The 20,848-nt window shown below is 38.4% G+C and overlaps 1 protein-coding gene across 2 annotated transcripts in view; it reads left to right on the forward strand.

Annotated features, from left to right (window-relative positions):
* The first annotated feature begins 3,477 nt into the window (after positions 1-3,477).
* Positions 3,478-20,848, forward strand: part of LOC137277945 (potassium channel subfamily T member 2-like) — an 87,731-nt gene continuing 70,360 nt past the window's right edge. For both annotated transcript variants that reach the window (XM_067809958.1, XM_067809959.1), the window contains exons 1-2: positions 3,478-3,702; positions 13,158-13,237. In XM_067809958.1, the coding sequence (XP_067666059.1) occupies positions 3,608-3,702; positions 13,158-13,237 (175 nt within the window). In that variant the 5' untranslated portion in view covers positions 3,478-3,607. The remainder of the gene's footprint in view (positions 3,703-13,157; positions 13,238-20,848) is intronic.

Raw genomic sequence — 20,848 nt, forward strand, 5'->3', positions numbered from 1 at the left:
AAAGGTAAGTATTTTAGGGCTATCCACTCTGACCATGTAAGCATATTTATCAACATAACGTATCTAATGAGGACATTACGTACGCTTGGGGGTAAAAATGTTTGATAAACACTGATCTATTTTTCAAATTTTCATTTGTATCATAACAATTTGCATCAGAGAACATTTAAAGAACAACATATGTTCTAAATATGCGTTATCAAGCGTTCATGGTCACGCAACGTATTTGATGACTTCGTCACATATTTGATGAAATTCACAAGTACCTAACAAAACACTTCTATCAAACTTAAATTAATGTACTAGTGTGTTCCTTTGTCTTTTGAACTTAACATCTTATACACTCAGTCTTAATCGAGGACCCTATTGCCATGGGCTAAGCAAGGCGCCAATTCACTATTGGTACAGCTGGTGCAAGACATATTGAAAAGACATGTAGATATGTCAAATGAAAACATTTCCTAACAACAAAAACTCAAATACTTTTTCATTGTATTGATGTGTATTGCATTAGACATTGATCTGTTCATGACGTCAGTTAGCTAATGTATGCGTCAAATACGTTACATTTTGACAGTTGAAGCGTTTGGTTGTAATTTTAGTATATCATTTCTCATATACCCACAACTTGTACTGGTTTTCATGAGTGATACTTTTGATACATTAATCACACTGTTGTGATTATGCTTAAATGGCCCGTCACAGCAAAATCAGATTTGTTCTTATTCTTTTGGGGGTAAGAGTTCCTCCCATTCCCTCATCCCAAATGATATTTATAAAATGATATATACTAGAATTATTAACAAAACCTAACACAACAATTACTAGAAGAATTACAAAAATAACTAAAAAACCCCACAAAAACAAACAAAAAAACTCCAAGCAAATTAAGTACAATATATAGGATGGAACCACTTAGCGTTACCTCTGTTAATCTGCGGAAGATATAATATGGGGGAATAGAAGGAACTCTTTCCCTTTTAAGATATGTAAAAGGCGTCTATGAAGTTACAAGTTTGTATTAGTGTGTGAGCCTCTGTGATCAGTCCTTAATACACTGTATGTCCTTCAAAACTAAGGACGAAGCCCTTCTTGATACAGCAGGGTACTTACTTTGATACAGAAGCTGGAGGAGTGCATCACACTTGAAACAGGTATACGGCGCGTGACGTTTCTGACTACGAGGATTTTTACCCACATAAGCGCTCTGTGATTAAATTTGAGGTACGATTTGGATCCCCCAGTGATGGATTTAAAAACGTTAGATATTGTAGTGTTAGAAATCAGTAGTTTCTTGCAATGTCTAAATACTTTTAAGCTTTTGAATTTTGAAATTATGCAGTTAGCTGAGGATGAGTGAGATGACCTATGGGATCTTTATTTACATCGAAACTTCGTTAACTCAAATACTTAGGCAGAAGCTAAGTGAGGGGACAAGAGTACTTGTCGTAACCACACTTTGCGGGAAATGATATTAAAGGACTTGCCAAAACGTTCCATCGTTACGCCACGCCTGATCAGCTGTAGATGGTTGAAAAGGGAAAACTGTTCCACTCGTGAAGAAGAGCATTGGCGAGTTCTTGTAGAATTATCAGAAGAGGGAGATCTACAGCTGGTTCCATGTTCTCTGTTCGATAGTTTTGAGGTCTGGTAACCGTGATGGCTCTCCGTGCGGACAGTGGTTCCTTGCACCAAGTAGCCATCAACGTCCTTGGCAACGTCGTGTGAGGATGGAGTCCGGTACTATTGCCCAAGCAGTTAGAGTCACATACTCATTCACAACGTCATCACGTCATCGCTTACCTGTCACAACTGGAGGGCATGAAGGTCGGTTTTTCCAGCTCAAATCATCAGATCCTAAATCATTACTGACTCTACTTCATTTCAATCCTGAAATCAGAACATTGATTCACAACTGAAAGGTTCTGCGATCCGTCCTGTTCCATTTAGTTGACATGGCCTTCAGTCGTATCCAAACGTGCCTGGCGTTCCATTTCTGAGTGAGGCGGCACAATCACGAAGTGATGACGTATGTCTCCAGTCAGAAGAAACCAGTTTTCCCTAAGGGAGGTTGAAGGTTGTCGACCACCTGCGAGACTAGGGATATCGGATCCAAACGTCTTGTGTCGAATCTATTGCTGCTGAACACCCTTGGGCTGACAGTGAAGACGTTTGTATCGAGTCTTTGTGTTAGCCCAGTTTCAAGCATGCACTTGCATCTGCCTTAGGTAGTCCAACGACGTGTTTGTCGCTTGGGGGCGTAAGGGCTATTTAATTGTTACAAGATTTTCAAGCGTCTTCTGGTACAACGGCTCGTGACTTCATGCCCCTGTCCGTTAAATATATGGTGAGTTTTTGTTGGGGTTAACCAGTCGTTGTATACCTGCAAGGGCGGATACAGCTTTTGGGAAATTTGTTATTTAGTGAATGGCTTTATTTTTACGCCGCTTTCAGCAATATTCCAGCAATATCACGACGGGAGACATCAGAAATGGGCTCCACACATTGTAGCCATGTGGAGATTCGAACACGGGTCTTCGGTGTGACGAGCCACTACCTAACCACTTGGCTACACCACCGCCTGGACACATCTTCTAGAATGGCGCGACTGGAGATCGAAACACCGACTTCCGCTGTCAGACGCTTAAAAATGTATCCACTAAACAATGGATGAGGAAATGCAATACCCTAAAAACCTAAATCCATGACCAAGGGCAGTGATCGGAACGTACGCAAATACACAACAAATAAACAAACAAATAACACATATTCCAGGGCCTGGATTTTCGAAGTTCTCTTGGCGCTAAAATAGTCGTAAGTTAATGCTAATGCATGGCACATTATTTCATTCACATGACGTCATCTGTTATATGGCGCCATGAAAGTGCAGTGGAAGCGCAAGGAAACTATGTACTCACTGTGCACGACGTAAAACAATGCATAACTATAACATCCGCATCAACAAACCTAATCGAAATGAGACAATTTCTTTCTTCTTTTTTTTAAAAAAAAGGCCTGTAAATCACCATAGGTTAAACTTTCCAAAACAAAGTAAAACCACAAAACTAGAGTGGGATAGAGCTTTTTAAGAAAAGGGGTTGGAGGTGCACACTCTAGTAACGCTTGTAACCCCACTTTTCCTCTCCCCCCTCACTGGATCCGCCTAAGACAACCACTGTCAACTAAAGTCAGAAACGAGAGACCCTGTATACCTTTAATAATTACAACGCACGTCGTCATATAACAGTAAAATTAAGGACACATTACACCTAATGTGACATAACGCTACAAGTAATAATTCCTTGTTTACAAATCGCCGTCTACAGTGTCCAGTTAAAAGGCGCCCATACTCAATGTTCGTTTCACTGAGGCATATTCTGTAACTATTAACGCCACACTTGCCTGGGGCTTCCCCGAAAACCGGTGTGGCCATAGGTTGAAGCGGAAGGCATTTGAGCGTGACAGGAGGGTTCGGCTTGCAAGGCTATCAGCAGGGACATATACATTCGTAAATTTCGAGTCAACCTCAGTGGATCTTAATGGTCCGAGGAAGCCGGCACAAGTTGTGCTCACTGCTTTGTTTACGTACGTAGAATAGTGCCCTGGGATGGCGGACACAACCACAAACTATGATGCTGGCGATTTGGCATGGATGTATGAGGAGGCAGACGATGACGAGGATGATCAGGACTGGGCTGATGGGTGAATATGTTTATTATTCAACTTTATTTTATTATTGCGTGATTGTCTATTCTCCGTTTCCGCGGACTGCGAGTCATTGTCAATCGCATGCTCGCGTATTGTTTGTGGTGGCGTTCAATGGGCGGCAGTTGTTGAAGTTCGTATGTAAACAGACTCCTCGCGCTATTTAGAATACTTGAGCAGATCAGCTGTGACTACTAACGCTACTTTGTCATACGTTGCAGTCCTTGAAAACTTCACACACTCCAGCGACTGTCAATTTCTTTCATGCTTGTTAAAAGTCAGGTGTTAGCTTGTTCATGCCAGATACTTTGATAACACTTAATTTGTCAGTAGGAAAAATGCATAGAAAAGTCATTTACAAGTCCGCGATCCATTACTAATTATTTCTATATCAGTGAGCAAGTTATTTCCTTAATTTGTTGATATAATTATTACCTGATAAAGTAAACAATTTCTGCATAGTTATCAATATTGCACGTTTTCCATTTTTTTAATTCTGAGCAGAAGCTGTATCTCTTATGAGTTATTTTCACACCATGTTTTCAACAGAGGATAAATTTTGGCCTTTTTTCAGAATCATTAACATCTCGTTCTGGAATAGCATGCTATTGGACTAGTGATTGAAAAAGATTAGACATCTATCAAAACAATGTCACATACAGAATATATTCAGTATGCCCAAAGCCTGGTTTTAATACAGGGGTTCCACACAATAGATTAGGGGCCATCTCAAGACCTGATATGTGAATTATTACCTTGAAATATATGAGTTGAGCAGGAAGGCATTTTTATAATTTTAATACACACCTGTCATTTGATATTTTTGATATAATCATGACATACTGCATAGTTTATGTTCTTTGCAATGTTTTCTTGAAGCTGTTTGAATTCATTCTTCTCCAATAACTCCAGAGGATGGTTCTCACTGTCAGGAGCCTGTAAATTCTTCATACTGTGCAGCAGTTGAGCAGTTGAGGAAAGATATAAGTAATATTTTTTATATCTTACATGAAATCATTCACTGAATGATTAAATTATTTGGTACTTAACTGAATGCTGCAGTCTGTCTGTGATTGAATCTACTTAACCTGCTAAATAACCTGTGGTTGATCTAATGAACACTTCACTTGTTTCCATGCTGCTCAGTATGATTCACTGTAAATTGTTACAAAAACATTGTCTAAAGCTTACACAATTTTCTTTGCATGACATTTCGTTTAATAATATTGCTAAAAAATAATAAAGAATGTTCTTTTTCTTGAAAAAAAAAAGAATAAATAAATTCACTCTGGTGATTTATTGGGCAGACAGTGGTAATACACAGTTCATGTTTGACAATTGTTAGTACATACATACATGTAGGTATGTTAAAGGTTGGTCAAATACCTCAGTCATGTGTAGAATGTAATTGCTGAAATTAATTGTGTCTACTTATTCTGCGTCTATTAGTTCTGATAAATACTGCTATTATGTACATAACAATGTAAATAGTTGTAGGCTTTGCACCTCCATAGGTGTGTGTGTGAGTGTAAGTTTATGACACCTTTAGGCCACACATTTTTATTCCTTGGTGTACAGACCTTCTGATCAAGTTTTGCATTATTTAAATAGGATGATAAATGAAATCCAAATAGATGATTTAAAAATCTACCTTGTTGAAATCAAGTTTCTGTTACAAATTTAGCATAGTGGCAAAGCAAAATCTTAAATATTGAAACAAATAAAATTGCCAAATGAACATTACCATGAAAATGCTGTTTTTTTTATTAAACTCTTATATATTAGGAAATGAGAACACCTGAATGGCTGATGGCATATTCTCTTTTTTACAAACAGACTACTTGTGTTGAAATCCTAAATAAGAAAAAACATTTGAAATAGCACCTATTTGTTTTACCTCCTACCGACAGGAATATTGCTGGAAAAGTGCCCGTAAACCAAGTAATTAATAAAGGGCGTCCTTGGCATTATTCCAGCAATATCATTTCGAGGGACACAACAAATGGGCTGTACACTTTATGCAAATTTTGTGGATGATTGAACCCGGAACTTTGGCATGACAGGCAAATGCCTTAACCACAAGGCCACCATCCCTACCACCATAGGAGATTTGTTTTGAGGAATAAATATGTTAAGGAATGGCAGTGACACTTCAGTTACTTGACAGTCGATGCTTAATGATAGTGCTTTATGATTACTTGTGAAGAGGATCTAGGTGTCTGCCTCATTTCTCATTATTTTGTTCATTAAGGTCAAGCAAGATGGCCAGGTGTACCGATGCTCTCATCAGTTATGATGCTAGTGACTGAGTAATGTTTTATGCTGCTTTTAGCACAATTCCAGAAACACACAAAATAGGTTTCACACATTATATAAAGTTTGGATTTGAACCCGAGTCTTTGGCACTAAGCTCCGCTAAGCTACTTAACCCATGTATGATAGAACACTCCAAACAGTTTCAGAGAAACTTATGTAGGTTTTGAAGCACACATTGATGATAAATTTGCCACGTGCAAAATGTGGAGTTACTGGACTTTACCAGATGAATGTCTATGTACACCAGTTGGTTCCTTGTGTGGAAGTCATTTATTCACTTTCTAGTGGGTCACATCTACAACAAAAAATTGTTAAAGAGTTTATTTAAAAATGACCATATTTGTAGAATTATATCATGAATTCATCTGAACCTATTGACGATGGAAGTTTAGCACCAATCTGCTATATGTCATTAAAATTTCCAAATGGGAATTGCAGAGTTCGATGGATGGGTTTGGCAGGTTGGTCTTGCTGACTCATTTAATATCTATCATGATATATTTTCAGAATCAGATCTGTTGAAATGAAGGTGTCTTATTCTCATGTGTCTTGAACCCACCTTCCTGGGTTCCTGCTTCTTTCTCTTATATCTGTGAAGATCCGGGTTAGAATTGATCTTCAATAACCCATGCTTGTCTTAAAACTAGTGGGATCAGGTGGTCAGACTCACTGACTCGGTGGACAATATTCCAGTTACATAAATCAATGCTCATGCTGTTGACCACTTGATTGTTTGGTCCAGATTCGATTAATAACAGACCGATGCCATATAGCTAGAATGTTGCTGAGTGCTGCATTAAACATCAAACTTAATGCTGCATAGTGTGCAGGTTTACATTTAACAGTAACCCATTGACTAATTGATTCATAACTGTCATAACGGCGCAACGTAACTGTCAAGCAGTCATTGTCTTGTCAAACTCTCAAGTGGAAGGATATAAAACAATCATAACAATAGAACATACCGGGAGAACGGTCTACGACAACATTGTTACTTATCAGCATATATAACACAGCAATCAGTGACACATGACAGCTGTGACAGTGTTAATTCAAGTGTCCAATGATAAATCACCCTTAAGTGTGTGATAAACATGAAAGATACAACTACCACTACTGTGTACAGTGTCGTAACTCGTCTATTTCAGGAAAGAAACGTTTATGACAGCCGTTAGCATGTTTAATAAACCGTATGCTACATTCAACAAACATGTTATATTACTTTGGACTAACTGATGCATGTCAGAAAAAACATTCTGTGGTTATTTTTAGTGAAAATGCATATGAGACACTACACCTTTTACGGAAATGAAATTAGTGGCCTCTTGGAGTTCTTTATAACTGTAGTTCACAGAGAAAACAGTATTATTTTTGAGGTGTTATAGGTTGTTTGTGATCATATTACATTGTGCATCAAATTGTTTTCTGTCATTAGGGACAAGAAAAAGAAACTTCATCACTTATTTGAATTCAGATGGAGCATTGTCTTTTTTGGACTGTTTAATGCCTCACTCAGCTATATTCCAGCTATATAATGGTGGTCTAGAAATAATTGAGTGTAGACCAGACAGTCCAGTGATCAACATAATGAGCATCAATCTAGACAGGTTGGATGTGGTGACATGTGACAACCTAGTCAGCGGGCCTGACCACCTGGTTATATTATTCATCTCTTACGACAAGCATGGGATACAGAAGATCAGTCCTTACCTGAATCTTCATAAGTTTAATATGAGAGATTGAGTGACAGTGGTAAAACTCAAACGTTGGAGAAATAGAAACCATTTTGATGGTACATGTAATTACCACACAATGATACTCCACTTCTGCAGTTTGGTTTTCTGTATGTTCTATATCTGTTGCTATTATTTTACTGCATATTTCTGTGTGTTCTATATCTGTTGCTATTATTTTACTGCTTATTTCTGTATGTTCTATATCTGTTGCTATTATTTTACTGCGTATTTCTGTGTGTTCTATATCTGTTGCTATTATTTTACTGCTTATTTCTGTGTGTTCTATATCTGTTGCAATTATTTTACTTATTTCTGTGTGTTCTATATCTGTTGCTATTATTTTACTGCTTATTTCTGTGTGTTCTATATCTGTTGCTATTATTTTACTGCTTATTTCTGTGTGTTCTATATCTGTTGCTATTATTTTACTGCGTATTTCTGTGTGTTCTATATCTGTTGCTATTATTTTACTGCTTATTTCTGTGTGTTCTTTGTCGTAGGAGGCGACTAACGGGATCGGGTGGTCAGGCTCGCTGACTTGGTTGACGCATGTCATCGGTTCCCAATTTCGCAGATTGATGCTCATGTTGTTGATCACTGGATTGTCTGGTCGAGACTCGATTACTTACAGACCGCCGCCATATAGCTGGAATATTGCTGAGTGTGGCGTAAAACTGAACTCACTCACTCACTCACTGTGTGTTCTATATCTGTTGCTATTATTTTACTGCTTATTTCTGTATGTTCTATATTTGTTGCCATTATTTTTCTGTATCATTTCTGTATGTTCTATATCTGTTGCTATTGTTTTACTGTATTATTTCTGTGTGTTCTATATCCGTTGCTATTGTTTTACTGTACTATCAGTTAAGTGGCTAAATTGTTCACATGCTGCTGCAAAGATCCGAGCTAGTTTCTCTTATGTACCTGGTTTGACATACATTTCTGTGTTCCTTTACATTGCTGGAATATCTTAGATAAAATTAAAACAAGCATCCCTCTAATTTACCATACAAATGCAGCTATCACATTTTTCAATGTGGAGAGGAACGTTTAATGCAGTGACTGGCTGTGGCAGTTGTAAAAATGATTGTCTCAAAATACAAACAGATATAAGTTTACGATCACTTTAAAAAACTGCTTTTCGAAACTTTTTTCTATTCAGATCAATATTCATTGAGAGGTCATATTTATTTCTTATTGAAATGTGTTAAGATGAAAATAATTCCCAGTTACTTGAAATTATATGATAGTTAATGGCTGCAATATGTATATTATCTGGAAACCTTGGGACAGGGAGATCAAGTCACACAAGCGTTCAGAGTTGTAAACTCACTTCCATCAATCTTGATCTCCAGGACTTTTTATTTTGACAAGTTTATGACCTGTTTCTGTGTTATATTGTTTTATGATTAAATTACATGCTGGATATATTCAGAACTTAGACGCTTGTTGACACAGATTGATAGGACTATAATCCTCCAGGCATGAGAAGTGCATCTTGGCTTTAAATATATTCCTTCACGGTGTCTCTATTAAATGTGTGACATTCTTTATTCAAATTCGGTATACAGTTGAATCATGTGACAAACTTTGAGATGTTGATTTCCTATGTTTCTCTGAACACACCTCCTGAACCCTTCTTGAGTTTATTTTGTATCTACAGTGAAACCTGTCTAAACCGGAACTCCATAAGACCGAAATAAAATGCCGGTTTAGAGAGGGTGCCGGGTTAGACTGTAAGTGCTGATCATATGGCTGCCATTCACACTGGTCAATCTCTTTAAGTCTACGATGCCTTTTATCTTTTGTAACTATGCAACAAATAAAAACAGTGTTGATGACAATGCCATCAACGATTTTGAGAGGTCATTGTATTGGATTATGGCACCTTGCTTGGCTTGCTGATACTGATGCCAGCTAAGAGCGTGTCATTCACCTCGAGATCACTACTTCCTGATTGTATGTAGTGTGCCAAAAGGATTAATTAGAATGTTAATTATTGGTCTTTGATGGAAGTGCTCATACCCAGGCCAGTTCAGACAGTGTTAATTATAGTTAAAATTGTTAGCTGCGACCGGAAAGTTGTACCAGGCATCTAATTAGACAGCGTTTTAATGGTCATAATATCGTTTAAAATGGCGAGACTAAAATTTTATGCTAGTTTTGACAGTGTACCGGATTAGACAGGTGCTGATGTTGGCAGATTTCAGTGTATCATTATGTATACCAGTATTTGTATCTGTTGACCTGGAGGTGTTGAATTCCCAGTGGTAATGAATTCACTTTCTTGATTCTTCTTAAGTTCCTTTTATATTTATTATATATATTGAGAATCAAATCTGTTGAACTGGAGTTATCAGATTTCCATGTCTTGAACTCACCTTCCTCGGTTCATGCGACTGCATCTTCTGTCTTCCCGTGAAGATTTGGGTTAGAATTGATCTTGAGTCACCCATGCTTGTTGCAAGAGGCATCTAACGAGATTGGGTGGTCTGACATACTAACTTGGTTCACATATCATTTTATTCCAGTTACGGAAATCAATGCTTATGCTGTTGATCACTTGATTGTTTGGTCCAGACTTGATTATTTACAGACTGTCACCATAAGGCTAGAATATTGTGGTGTAAAACTAAACTCGTTCACTCACTCCTCTCATGTATACTCTGCTCAAAGATGAATGTAATAAACTGGAGATATCTGACCGAGTTTTGCAGATATTCATTATCAAATATCAAAAATTTGAAAAATGAAGTACTACCACAAATTGTGGAGGGAACTCAAAATTGCAACCACGTGGGCATGGCAACTAAACACCAGCCTGAAAGGATTGTGAAAAATGACCTGTTGAGTGATTAAAACTACAGGTTTTCATACGTCTGTTATCACAGCTGTCCTGCAAGTGAAAAGTGAAAACATGGCATGAATGACAGAAGCTGATCACAACAACTCTGTCATCTGAGTGATGTAGCTGGGTTTTTCCATGCATTGCCAGTCACCATTACAAGAGTATAGAACCGTTATCAGATACAGAGGTTAACACGACTGACTCAGATCCAGTCAACCACATGTTATAACTGCAGCAGACAGGTTCATCAGGGTGTGCCACCTATGTGATACACTCACCATAGCCACCTCTAGAGCTAGAGCAACCGCAATATCAGGATTGCTTACGATTTCAGCACTGATAAAGAGGCAGAGGTATTTACCCGAGTCATCCAGGGCCCATTTCACTAAGCTCTCGTAAGCTAAAGATTTCGTAACTTTTCTCGTAGCATTCATACTTCCTGTGCCGTAACATAGGTAGGAGTTATGCTATGAGAAACGTTACGAGAAATTAGGCTTATGAGAGTTTGAACACAGCATAAAGTAACAGTCAAATGTCATTTTTGAACACAATAACGCCAGACCTCACATGGCAACATTGACAGGGACCATTCTGAGGAACCACAACATCTAAGAGCTGCCAAGGCCCCTTAAGTCTCCTCATCTGAACCCCAACAAATATTTAGCAGAAGGTGTTATTCATCTACTGCCACAGAACTTCCAATGGTTTAGAAAAGCACAACAGGAAGAGTGAGTGAACTTGCTCCACACCACAATATGTAATTTGATTGATTCCATGGGACGATAAGGCCAAGCACTGACAGTGCCAAGCAGTTTGGGACTCTCATGGAGGCCGTAAAAGGTGCAGACAACAGATGACCTTCACCTTGACACCTTAATGCATAAGGGATACATCTCAAACCAGACATTGTAGAGTACATTTTTAGATCTGTCGAACAGGCGGTGTTGAGTTACTATGCATGTCTCCAGTTCTATTTCCAGTCCTGCAAGTTTTTATTTTTTCCAGTTTCATTTTTATCCTTATATGTATTTGGATTTGTTTAACTGGAAATATCAAATTCCCACCTGTAATTTACGCTGGTCCTGTAGTCCCTGGCTAGTAAAGATTTATCAGGACCACTGAATGATATGTTCCAGTGCATTTTCTTCTCCAAATCAGTTAATGTTCCTTTGGAAGTACAGACAGGACCATTAATTTTTGTCCACTCACTGGACCTGTGGTCTAGAAGGAAATTCTGAAACGTTTCTTTCCCTGTGTTATGAGATTCAAACCCACACTCTCAGAGTAAGGTACCTAATGGGCTTAGTGGCTGAGTGGGTTAGATGGCTGCCTTTGTGTACTGGCGAGTTGGTGCCTGACTCTGAGTGTGTGTTTGAATCCTGGATGGGACTCAATGCAAGGAAAGTACTAGATTCAGCAGTTTACTGAGGAAGTGTTATCCCAGATCTAACATATAAGTTACATTTGACCACTATCTACATGACGTTCAATGATCCTCAGTGAGTTGAGACTGAGATTAATACGACGTGCTGTTGAGCCTGACAACCTGTGATCGAGTGAAAAACAAAGCACTTATGAGCAGCTGAACTGGATACCGGTGCAATAAAATTGTTAATATCATAATAATATTATAATAATAATTGAATATTTACTCATAGAATAATCAGCTCACTTTGAAAAACGAACAAAGTATGCATTCTGTGTTTGAAGCATGAGTTATGAGCATAATTGCATGAGATTAAACATGAGATTAAAATTATGAACCAATTCTTGCAATGAAGAGATGAATGTTCACAAAGACAGTAAATACCCATCCTCCACTTTACAAACCAGAACAGGTTGCCTCATTGATGAGATACATACAGACAGAGTGTTTAATATTTAAATAGATGGAAGTGGTTTTATTGTTTATTTTACATCAGTAACAAATTTCACCATCACAGATCATATTGTCACCTAGCTCTGAAAATGCGGAGAAATTAATTGGTTTTGCATTGTTACTTTGTCTTATCAAAAAATTTTTGAAAAATTCATTCTTTGTAGTTAAGTTTAATGAATAATTTAAACAAAAACTGAATGTATTAAATACTTTAGTTTTCACAGATTGCGTCTAGACTAACGCTTAGTCTCTCAATCTTTGTAATTTTTGAAAGCAACGAAAGAGCCCATGTGACATTGGAAATTCAGAATTTGAGGAAAACTAGACTAACTTTATGTATGGCTTTAGAATTGTAATTTGGAGGAATGGCTAGGCAGTAGGGAAAATAATGTGGTTCAGTTTTTAACACTATACCAAGCCCCACACAGTATATTTTTCACCCTGTACATATGTGATATTACATGAACTGCTGCCTTCATGTCTCATGCAGACTGGGTTCTGTCTGTCTGTGCAAGGCATCACTTTTATAACATTAGATAAATTTTCATAGTCTGTGGTGAAAATTATGTTATTACCTGACAACCTTTTGCCTCAGGCTTTTAAATGAAATAGCATATCATAGTTCAAAATAAATTATTGCAATTGATCTCTGTTTTTTCTATTTATTCAGGTCTCCTGTGAAGTATTTTACACAAGAAATGTCGATGCGTGGCCGCCTCCGCAGACTCCTCATTAAGAACCCCACCACAAGTAAGTCTCATTTGGATGTCAGCGTGGCCCAGATAAGGTTGGAGCTGCTCTTGTTACGCAACAGGACCTTACTGATAGGTTTACATAATAAAACATACACATGGTTGAAAAAAGATTTATTGACAGACAAATGGTGAAAAGATGATGACTGTATCCGTTAAAATGTTTATTTCATTGTGCTTTGTTATAAGTTTTTAGATGCAGAAGCACATAAATTCAAGATAGGTTTTTATCAACAATATTGACCCTAAACATTGAACGACTTGTGTCAGCTTGAGGCAAAAGGGTGTCAGGTATGTGGTTGGCAGTGGTCTTGTCAAAGGAAAGCGTAAAAACTCTGCCTAGGGCAGTTAGTGAGTGGATGAATCAAGCATTCATTTCAAGATACAGTCATGAGTATCACTTTAGTATCACCGTGGTTAAGATACAATGTGTGACTGGGGTTAATGCATGTTGTGGCCTGTGACTGAGGTAATGCATGTCATGGTCTGTGACTGGGTTACTGCATGTCATGGTCTGTGACTTGGTTAATGCCTGTCATGGTCTGTGACTGGGTTAATGCCTGTCATGGTCTGTGACTGGGTTAATACATGTCATGGTCTGTGACTGGGTTAATGCATGTCATGGTCTGTGACTGGGTTAATGCATTTCATGGTCTGTGACTGGGTTAATGCATGTCATGGTCCTTGACTGGATTACTGCAGATCATGGTCTGTGATTGGGTTAATGCATGTCATGGTCATTTATTGAGATAATGCATGTCATGGTCTGTGACTGGGTTAATGCATATCATGGCCTGTGACTGGGTTAATGCATGTCATGGTGTGTGTCTTGGTTAATGCAAAAAAGTGGTCATGTCATGTTCTGTGGGTTAATGTGTATCATGGTCTGTGACTGGGTTAATGCATGTCATTATCTGTGACTGGGTTAATGCATGTCATGGTCTGTAACTGGGATAATGCATGTCATGGTCTGTGACTGGGTTAATGCCTGTCATGGTGTGTGACTGAGATAATGCATGTCATGGTCTGTGACTGGGTTAATGCATATCATGGTCTGTGACTGGGTTACTGCAGATCATGGTCTGTGACTGGGTTATTGCATGTCATGGTCTGTGATTGAGATAATGCATGTCATGGTCTGTGACTGGGTTAATGCATGTCATGGTGTGTGTCTTGGTTAATGCAATCTAGAATAGGTCTTCAGCAACCCATGCTTGCCATAAAAGGCGACTATGCAGATCATGGTCTGTGACTGGGTTATTGCATGTCATGGTCTGTGATTGAGATAATGCATGTCATGGTCTGTGACTGGGTTAATGCATGTCATTATCTGTGACTGGGTTAATGCATGTCATGGTCTGTAACTGGGATAATGCATGTCATGGTCTGTGACTGGGTTAATGCATGTCATGGTCTGTGACTTGGTTAATGCCTGTCATGGTCTGTGACTGGGTTAATGCATATCATGGTCTGTGACTGGGTTAGTACATGTCATGGTCTGTGACTGGGTTAATGCCTGTCATGGTCTGTGACTGGGTTAATGCATATCATGGTCTGTGACTGGGTTAATGCATGTCATGGTCTGTGACTGGGTTAATGCCTATCATGGTCTGTGACAGGGTTAATACATGTCATGGTCTGTGACTGGGTTAATGCCTGTCATGGTCTGTGACTTGGTTAATGCCTGTCATGGTCTGTGACTGGGTTAATGCATGTCATGGTGTGTGTCTTGGTTAATGCAATCTAGAATAGGTCTTCAGCAACCCATGCTTGCCATAAAAGGCGACTATGCAGATCATGGTCTGTGACTGGGTTATTGCATGTCATGGTCTGTGATTGAGATAATGCATGTCATGGTCTGTGACTGGGTTAATGCATGTCATTATCTGTGACTGGGTTAATGCATGTCATGGTCTGTAACTGGGATAATGCATGTCATGGTCTGTGACTGGGTTAATGCATGTCATGGTCTGTGACTTGGTTAATGCCTGTCATGGTCTGTGACTGGGTTAATGCATATCATGGTCTGTGACTGGGTTAGTACATGTCATGGTCTGTGACTGGGTTAATGCCTGTCATGGTCTGTGACTGGGTTAATGCATATCATGGTCTGTGACTGGGTTAATGCATGTCATGGTCTGTGACTGGGTTAATGCCTATCATGGTCTGTGACAGGGTTAATACATGTCATGGTCTGTGACTGGGTTAATGCCTGTCATGGTCTGTGACTTGGTTAATGCCTGTCATGGTCTGTGACTGGGTTAATGCATGTCATGGTCTGTGACTGGGTTAATGCCTATCATGGTCTGTGACTGGGTTAATGCCTGTCATGGTCTGTGACTGGGTTAATACATGTCATGGTCTGTGACTGGGTTAATGCCTGTCATGGTCTGTGGCTGGGTTAATGCCTATCATGGTCTGTGACTGGGTTAATGCCTATCATGGTCTGTGACAGGGTTAATGCATGTCATGGTCTGTGACTGGGTTAATGCCTATCATGGTCTGTGACTGGGTTAATGCCTGTCATGGTCTGTGACTGGGTTAATACATGTCATGGTCTGTGACTGGGTTAATGCATGTCATGGTCTGTGACTGGGTTAATGCATTTCATGGTCTGTGACTGGGTTAATGCATGTCATGGTCCTTGACTGGATTACTGCAGATCATGGTCTGTGATTGGGTTAATGCATGTCATGGTCATTTATTGAGATAATGCATGTCATGGTCTGTGACTGGGTTAATGCATATCATGGCCTGTGACTGGGTTAATGCATGTCATGGTGTGTGTCTTGGTTAATGCAAAAAAGTGGTCATGTCATGTTCTGTGGGTTAATGTGTATCATGGTCTGTGACTGGGTTAATGCATGTCATTATCTGTGACTGGGTTAATGCATGTCATGGTCTGTAACTGGGATAATGCATGTCATGGTCTGTGACTGGGTTAATGCCTGTCATGGTGTGTGACTGAGATAATGCATGTCATGGTCTGTGACTGGGTTAATGCATATCATGGTCTGTGACTGGATTACTGCAGATCATGGTCTGTGACTGGGTTATTGCATGTCATGGTCTGTGATTGAGATAATGCATGTCATGGTCTGTGACTGGGTTAATGCATGTCATGGTGTGTGTCTTGGTTAATGCAATCTAGAATAGGTCTTCAGCAACCCATGCTTGCCATAAAAGGCGACTATGCTAACGAGATCGGGTGGTCAGACTCACTGACTTGGTTGACTCATGTCATTGGTTTCCAGTTGCGCAGATCGATGCTCATGCTACTGATCAATGGATTGTCTAGTCCAGACTTATTATTTACAGCGGCATAAAGATAAACTCACTCACTCTCTGTAAACTTCTGTCATACCAACAGTGTGACCTGCCATGCTTATCCTGTGCACTGTTCAAATTAAGAGTGCATACTGTACCTGAACATTGATATATATCATCTAATGTAATCTAGAAATTAAATCTTATGCCAATACTTTAAACAGATGGACAGATGAATGGTGAGACGATATTATGTGCCAAGAATACAGCACTCTGCAGCTACAAACCAACATTTCACTTTAGCCCAACACGTTTACTACACTAGATAAACAATTGTATTCTTTCACCAACTCTCTAAGTCATTCATGCTGTAATCTTGAGTCATCATAAGGACATTAATCCCCAAACAGACACACCTGAACACCACAGTGGCTGGTTAGGGGTCAGTGTTATAGCAGCAGGTCAGGGCAGTAAGCTATTGTAGATTGGGTTCAGACGGGAGGCTTATCAGGAGTGATTAAGCCTATTAATGGCTGTGAAGTGGATTACTGTGTTTATGTTTGCCAGGGATTAGAGCAGGAGTAACCTCATGCGTTTTGTATACTTTTATAGTTACTTTATTCTTACAATAAAACTGTGCTGGTTGACCACTTTTTCGCAGCTTTAAGGGCAGTGGAGTAGCCTAGTAGTTAAAGCATTCACTCACCATGCTGAAGTTCAGGGTTGATTCCCTAGGTGGATAAGCCCATTTGTGGTGACCCCAGTCGTGATTTTGCTGGAATATTGCTGAAGGTGGTGTAAAACTAAACCAACTGCATATATGAGGCTCAGCAATTTTCACTCATCTTGTAATGTATATAATTTTTCATTATCAATCACAAGTAGATCCACAAGTTAGTATTCAGATATTAGGATAGCATACATCTAAAATATTTATTCAGTAATAGCTTATAGATAGGTACTGGGAACCCTTCTCCCGGACATGCGATTGTAAAAACAGAGTTATAAGACGGCTGTAACATCATGAGGTCATTATGATATGTTTTGTGAGAATATAGTAACAAACAGCAATACACATGTACATTGTGAACAGTGCCACCTTTAACCTAATTATTACCTGTGCTTGGCTTATATATATTCCTTTTTTGTGTCTCACTCAGCAAAAAAAAAAGACCAATCAAGTTGCAAGTGAAACACAGTCTGTTGAAATCATTTGTAAGTGTTCAATTCTAGTGACCACAAATAATGAATTGAATTCATGGATAAATTCTCTTATTGTCCGAATAGACAAGTGAATTGTAACAATAATATACTACATTATCATAGGAAGCTCTTAAAAACATTGTACCTAAAGAAACCAAAATACATAGTCAATAAGACAATATTTATATATTCATGGTGTAATCAGTTGACTTTATCTGTTTCACGCAAGTAGCCTGTCATCACATTAAGCTAATACAGTACTTCAGTATAGACAAGCACGTCAAATGTATCACAGTCTACTGCAAGCAGACAGGAAATATATCACCAAGATTAGTGCCAGTTCTGCATTTAGTACTCGCCTCTCTATCCATCAGGTTTTATAGGACAGGCCCCATTCTGTATCATCAACAAATTGTTGACTTTCTGCTTTTCACGTATAGTTGTACAGATAGAGATCTCCATACCTAATAGCCTGAAATAATAGGACTGTAACGATGCATCAAGTTATTGGTGTCTTATTATTATTGAGTCTCTGATAGCAGTTAGTCAATGGTAGAAACGAAAAACTATTGATAGTATGTGTGACTGGGAGACTATATATAGTTTAGTAATTGACTTTTGTTAATAAATGCACAGAGAAAAATGCAGAGAGTATCTCAGCTATTCACATAGATTAGAATTGTCCACCCCATTCATCTCTTAAACAAAGAGGTGTTTACTTGATCAGGGTTTCCAGTTTCTTGTCAGTTAGCAAAAGAGACTGAAGCTACTTGAACTTGTTTTTGAATCATATAGACCATACATTTATTTAGAAAATGACTTCAAATGAGACAATTCAAGGACGAAAAACTAATACAGTAGTGTGTCGCAATAGACTATCGGTATTGCAATAGTGTGTTGCAGTATACTCTCGTAGTAGTTGTTTCCACGTCAGTAGTCACCCCCAGAATGTAAGGTTTGTTGGCACCATGCTCATGTTCCTGAGTTATGTCAGTTTTACGAATGTGGTGACCTGTATTACTTCAGGCTTTCCTCCCAGATTTAGCAGATATGCCTTGATATAATTTGAGTCAATACTTTTAAAAACTGCATTAAAGTAGAGTCACTCATGTATTCAGTGGAATTCTTTGACTATTTGATCTACAGTCAATAATGTAAACATCTTTTAGTAAAAGCTTTGGAATTACTTCCAACATTTGGAGAGTTGATGCACTTTACTGAGAAAATGTAACCCCAAATATAACGTGATATGTTTGTCTATTGAGATCCCCATATTTTATAATTTACTTTTGCAAACTTCCAATTTGTTTGTTGTCATGAAATAACTTCGTTATTAATGATGAATGGATGGGTATTGTAGTGATTTCATTCATTCTTCCACCAGTGATGCAGCTTTCATTACAGGCCAGTCCCACCTAATCACAGCCAGCTTCTTCTCCCTACCATCTTCCTCAAACCCAACAAATCCGACGTCATCCAGGAAGGGGACAAAATCCCAGCATCTTGACCAACATCCTTTACCCACCATCTGCCAACAATTTACCATTGACATTCACTTATGCCATATATCTAAATCAAAACCATTCCAACCCTTATAATAAAACAATTACACCTACACCCCCATTAATGAGGGACCTTTGGATTGCCTGGTCCAGACAAGATTATTCACAAGCTGTCATCATATAGCTTGTATATGCAAACAAACTTTCTTCATCCCAGGAGCCTCACCATATGGACCTTGCAATAATCTGCTAAAAGGGTAATAAAAGCATAAACTCACTCAACCTGTTGTGCCATATTATCACAATAACATTGAAATAACGGCCCAAGTATCTCACAAATACACAGGAAATATTATCTAACCTTACAGAGAACATCCTCATCCCCACATTTTCTTTGTAGATTCAATACAGGTCTTGATAAGCCCTTCGTGTTATGCAAGTCTTTGTTTACTATAGTTTAATGGCTGGTCAGGTCAACAATTGCAGAGGCCTAAAACCCCTTCATGTATTCATATGAAAAGGATCACACAAAGTACAAGGTACATATGTCATTAACAGTAGTTGGATAAATGAATGCTCTTTCAATACAATTTGGATATCTTGCCTCAAGCCTCTTCTCTACAGAGGTGTATGGTGATCTATATAGATAATTAAAGTAGAAGGGAAGTATGCCTGTGACAGGGAGATGTCTTGAGGCCACAATTATATGATAAATCTTATCATTATTGTTTCAATGTATTCCATTTACAGTTACTTTTTAAAGTGGCATCTTGCTCATTGATGGTTGATGACAATCTCATCGTGATAATTACCTGAACATGTTCAGTGCACAAGAGTAGATTTTAAAGTGACATCCTGCTCACTTACGGTTTTCTTTAGATATTTTTATTGAGTAGAGTACCCTTAGGCCAAGAATATTCTATGCAGCTGTTACAAACGTTTGCCTTAGGTGCAGAATACTATCCCTGACAATAGCTAGGAGGTTAGATTTAATAAGACCTGCTCAAAGGCCAGTATTTTGTTCGAGGTCTGCAGTTAAGATTCCCAGATTTGGATTACTGATGAATATGTCAGCACTCTAATGATAATGAAATATTATGTCTTAACACAGGCTACTTCAGTGATAGATAAGAAAATGCTTTATTGCGAAATTGTTCATTATTACACTGAAACTCATGATAAAATACCTCTGAATATACTTTATGAAAATCACTGTATTGAAAAAATAGTCGTTTCTTTCAAATTTTCGCTTGTCAAGGGGTTTTAAATGAATTGCTGAAAATTAATACTGAAAGTACATTGTAAGCACTACAGGTTGGGTTTATTCCATATTTGATAGGAAGTATGGAAATATGTTGTGTGACAAGGAGACTGGCTTTGTCCTTTCCTTTCTAGGACTTGTTCATAGATTTTCTTAACCACATTAGTAAGATTTTAAAATTGTACGGCACTTTGTCTATCAAAAATTGTTTTGTGAGATATTCATTTTCAAAATTGCAGTTTCTGTTCAGTAGCAAACATGCTCAGATAACACAGGTGCTGTCAGCCGTTCATTGTACTTACATTTTGCTCCATCTTTCATATTCATAAAAAGTTATTCAAAACCTTTTTACTGTTCTATGAATATTGTCTGAAGT

Source organism: Haliotis asinina, chromosome 3, assembly GCF_037392515.1.
Source record: "Haliotis asinina isolate JCU_RB_2024 chromosome 3, JCU_Hal_asi_v2, whole genome shotgun sequence".
Taxonomy (NCBI): domain Eukaryota; kingdom Metazoa; phylum Mollusca; class Gastropoda; order Lepetellida; family Haliotidae; genus Haliotis; species Haliotis asinina.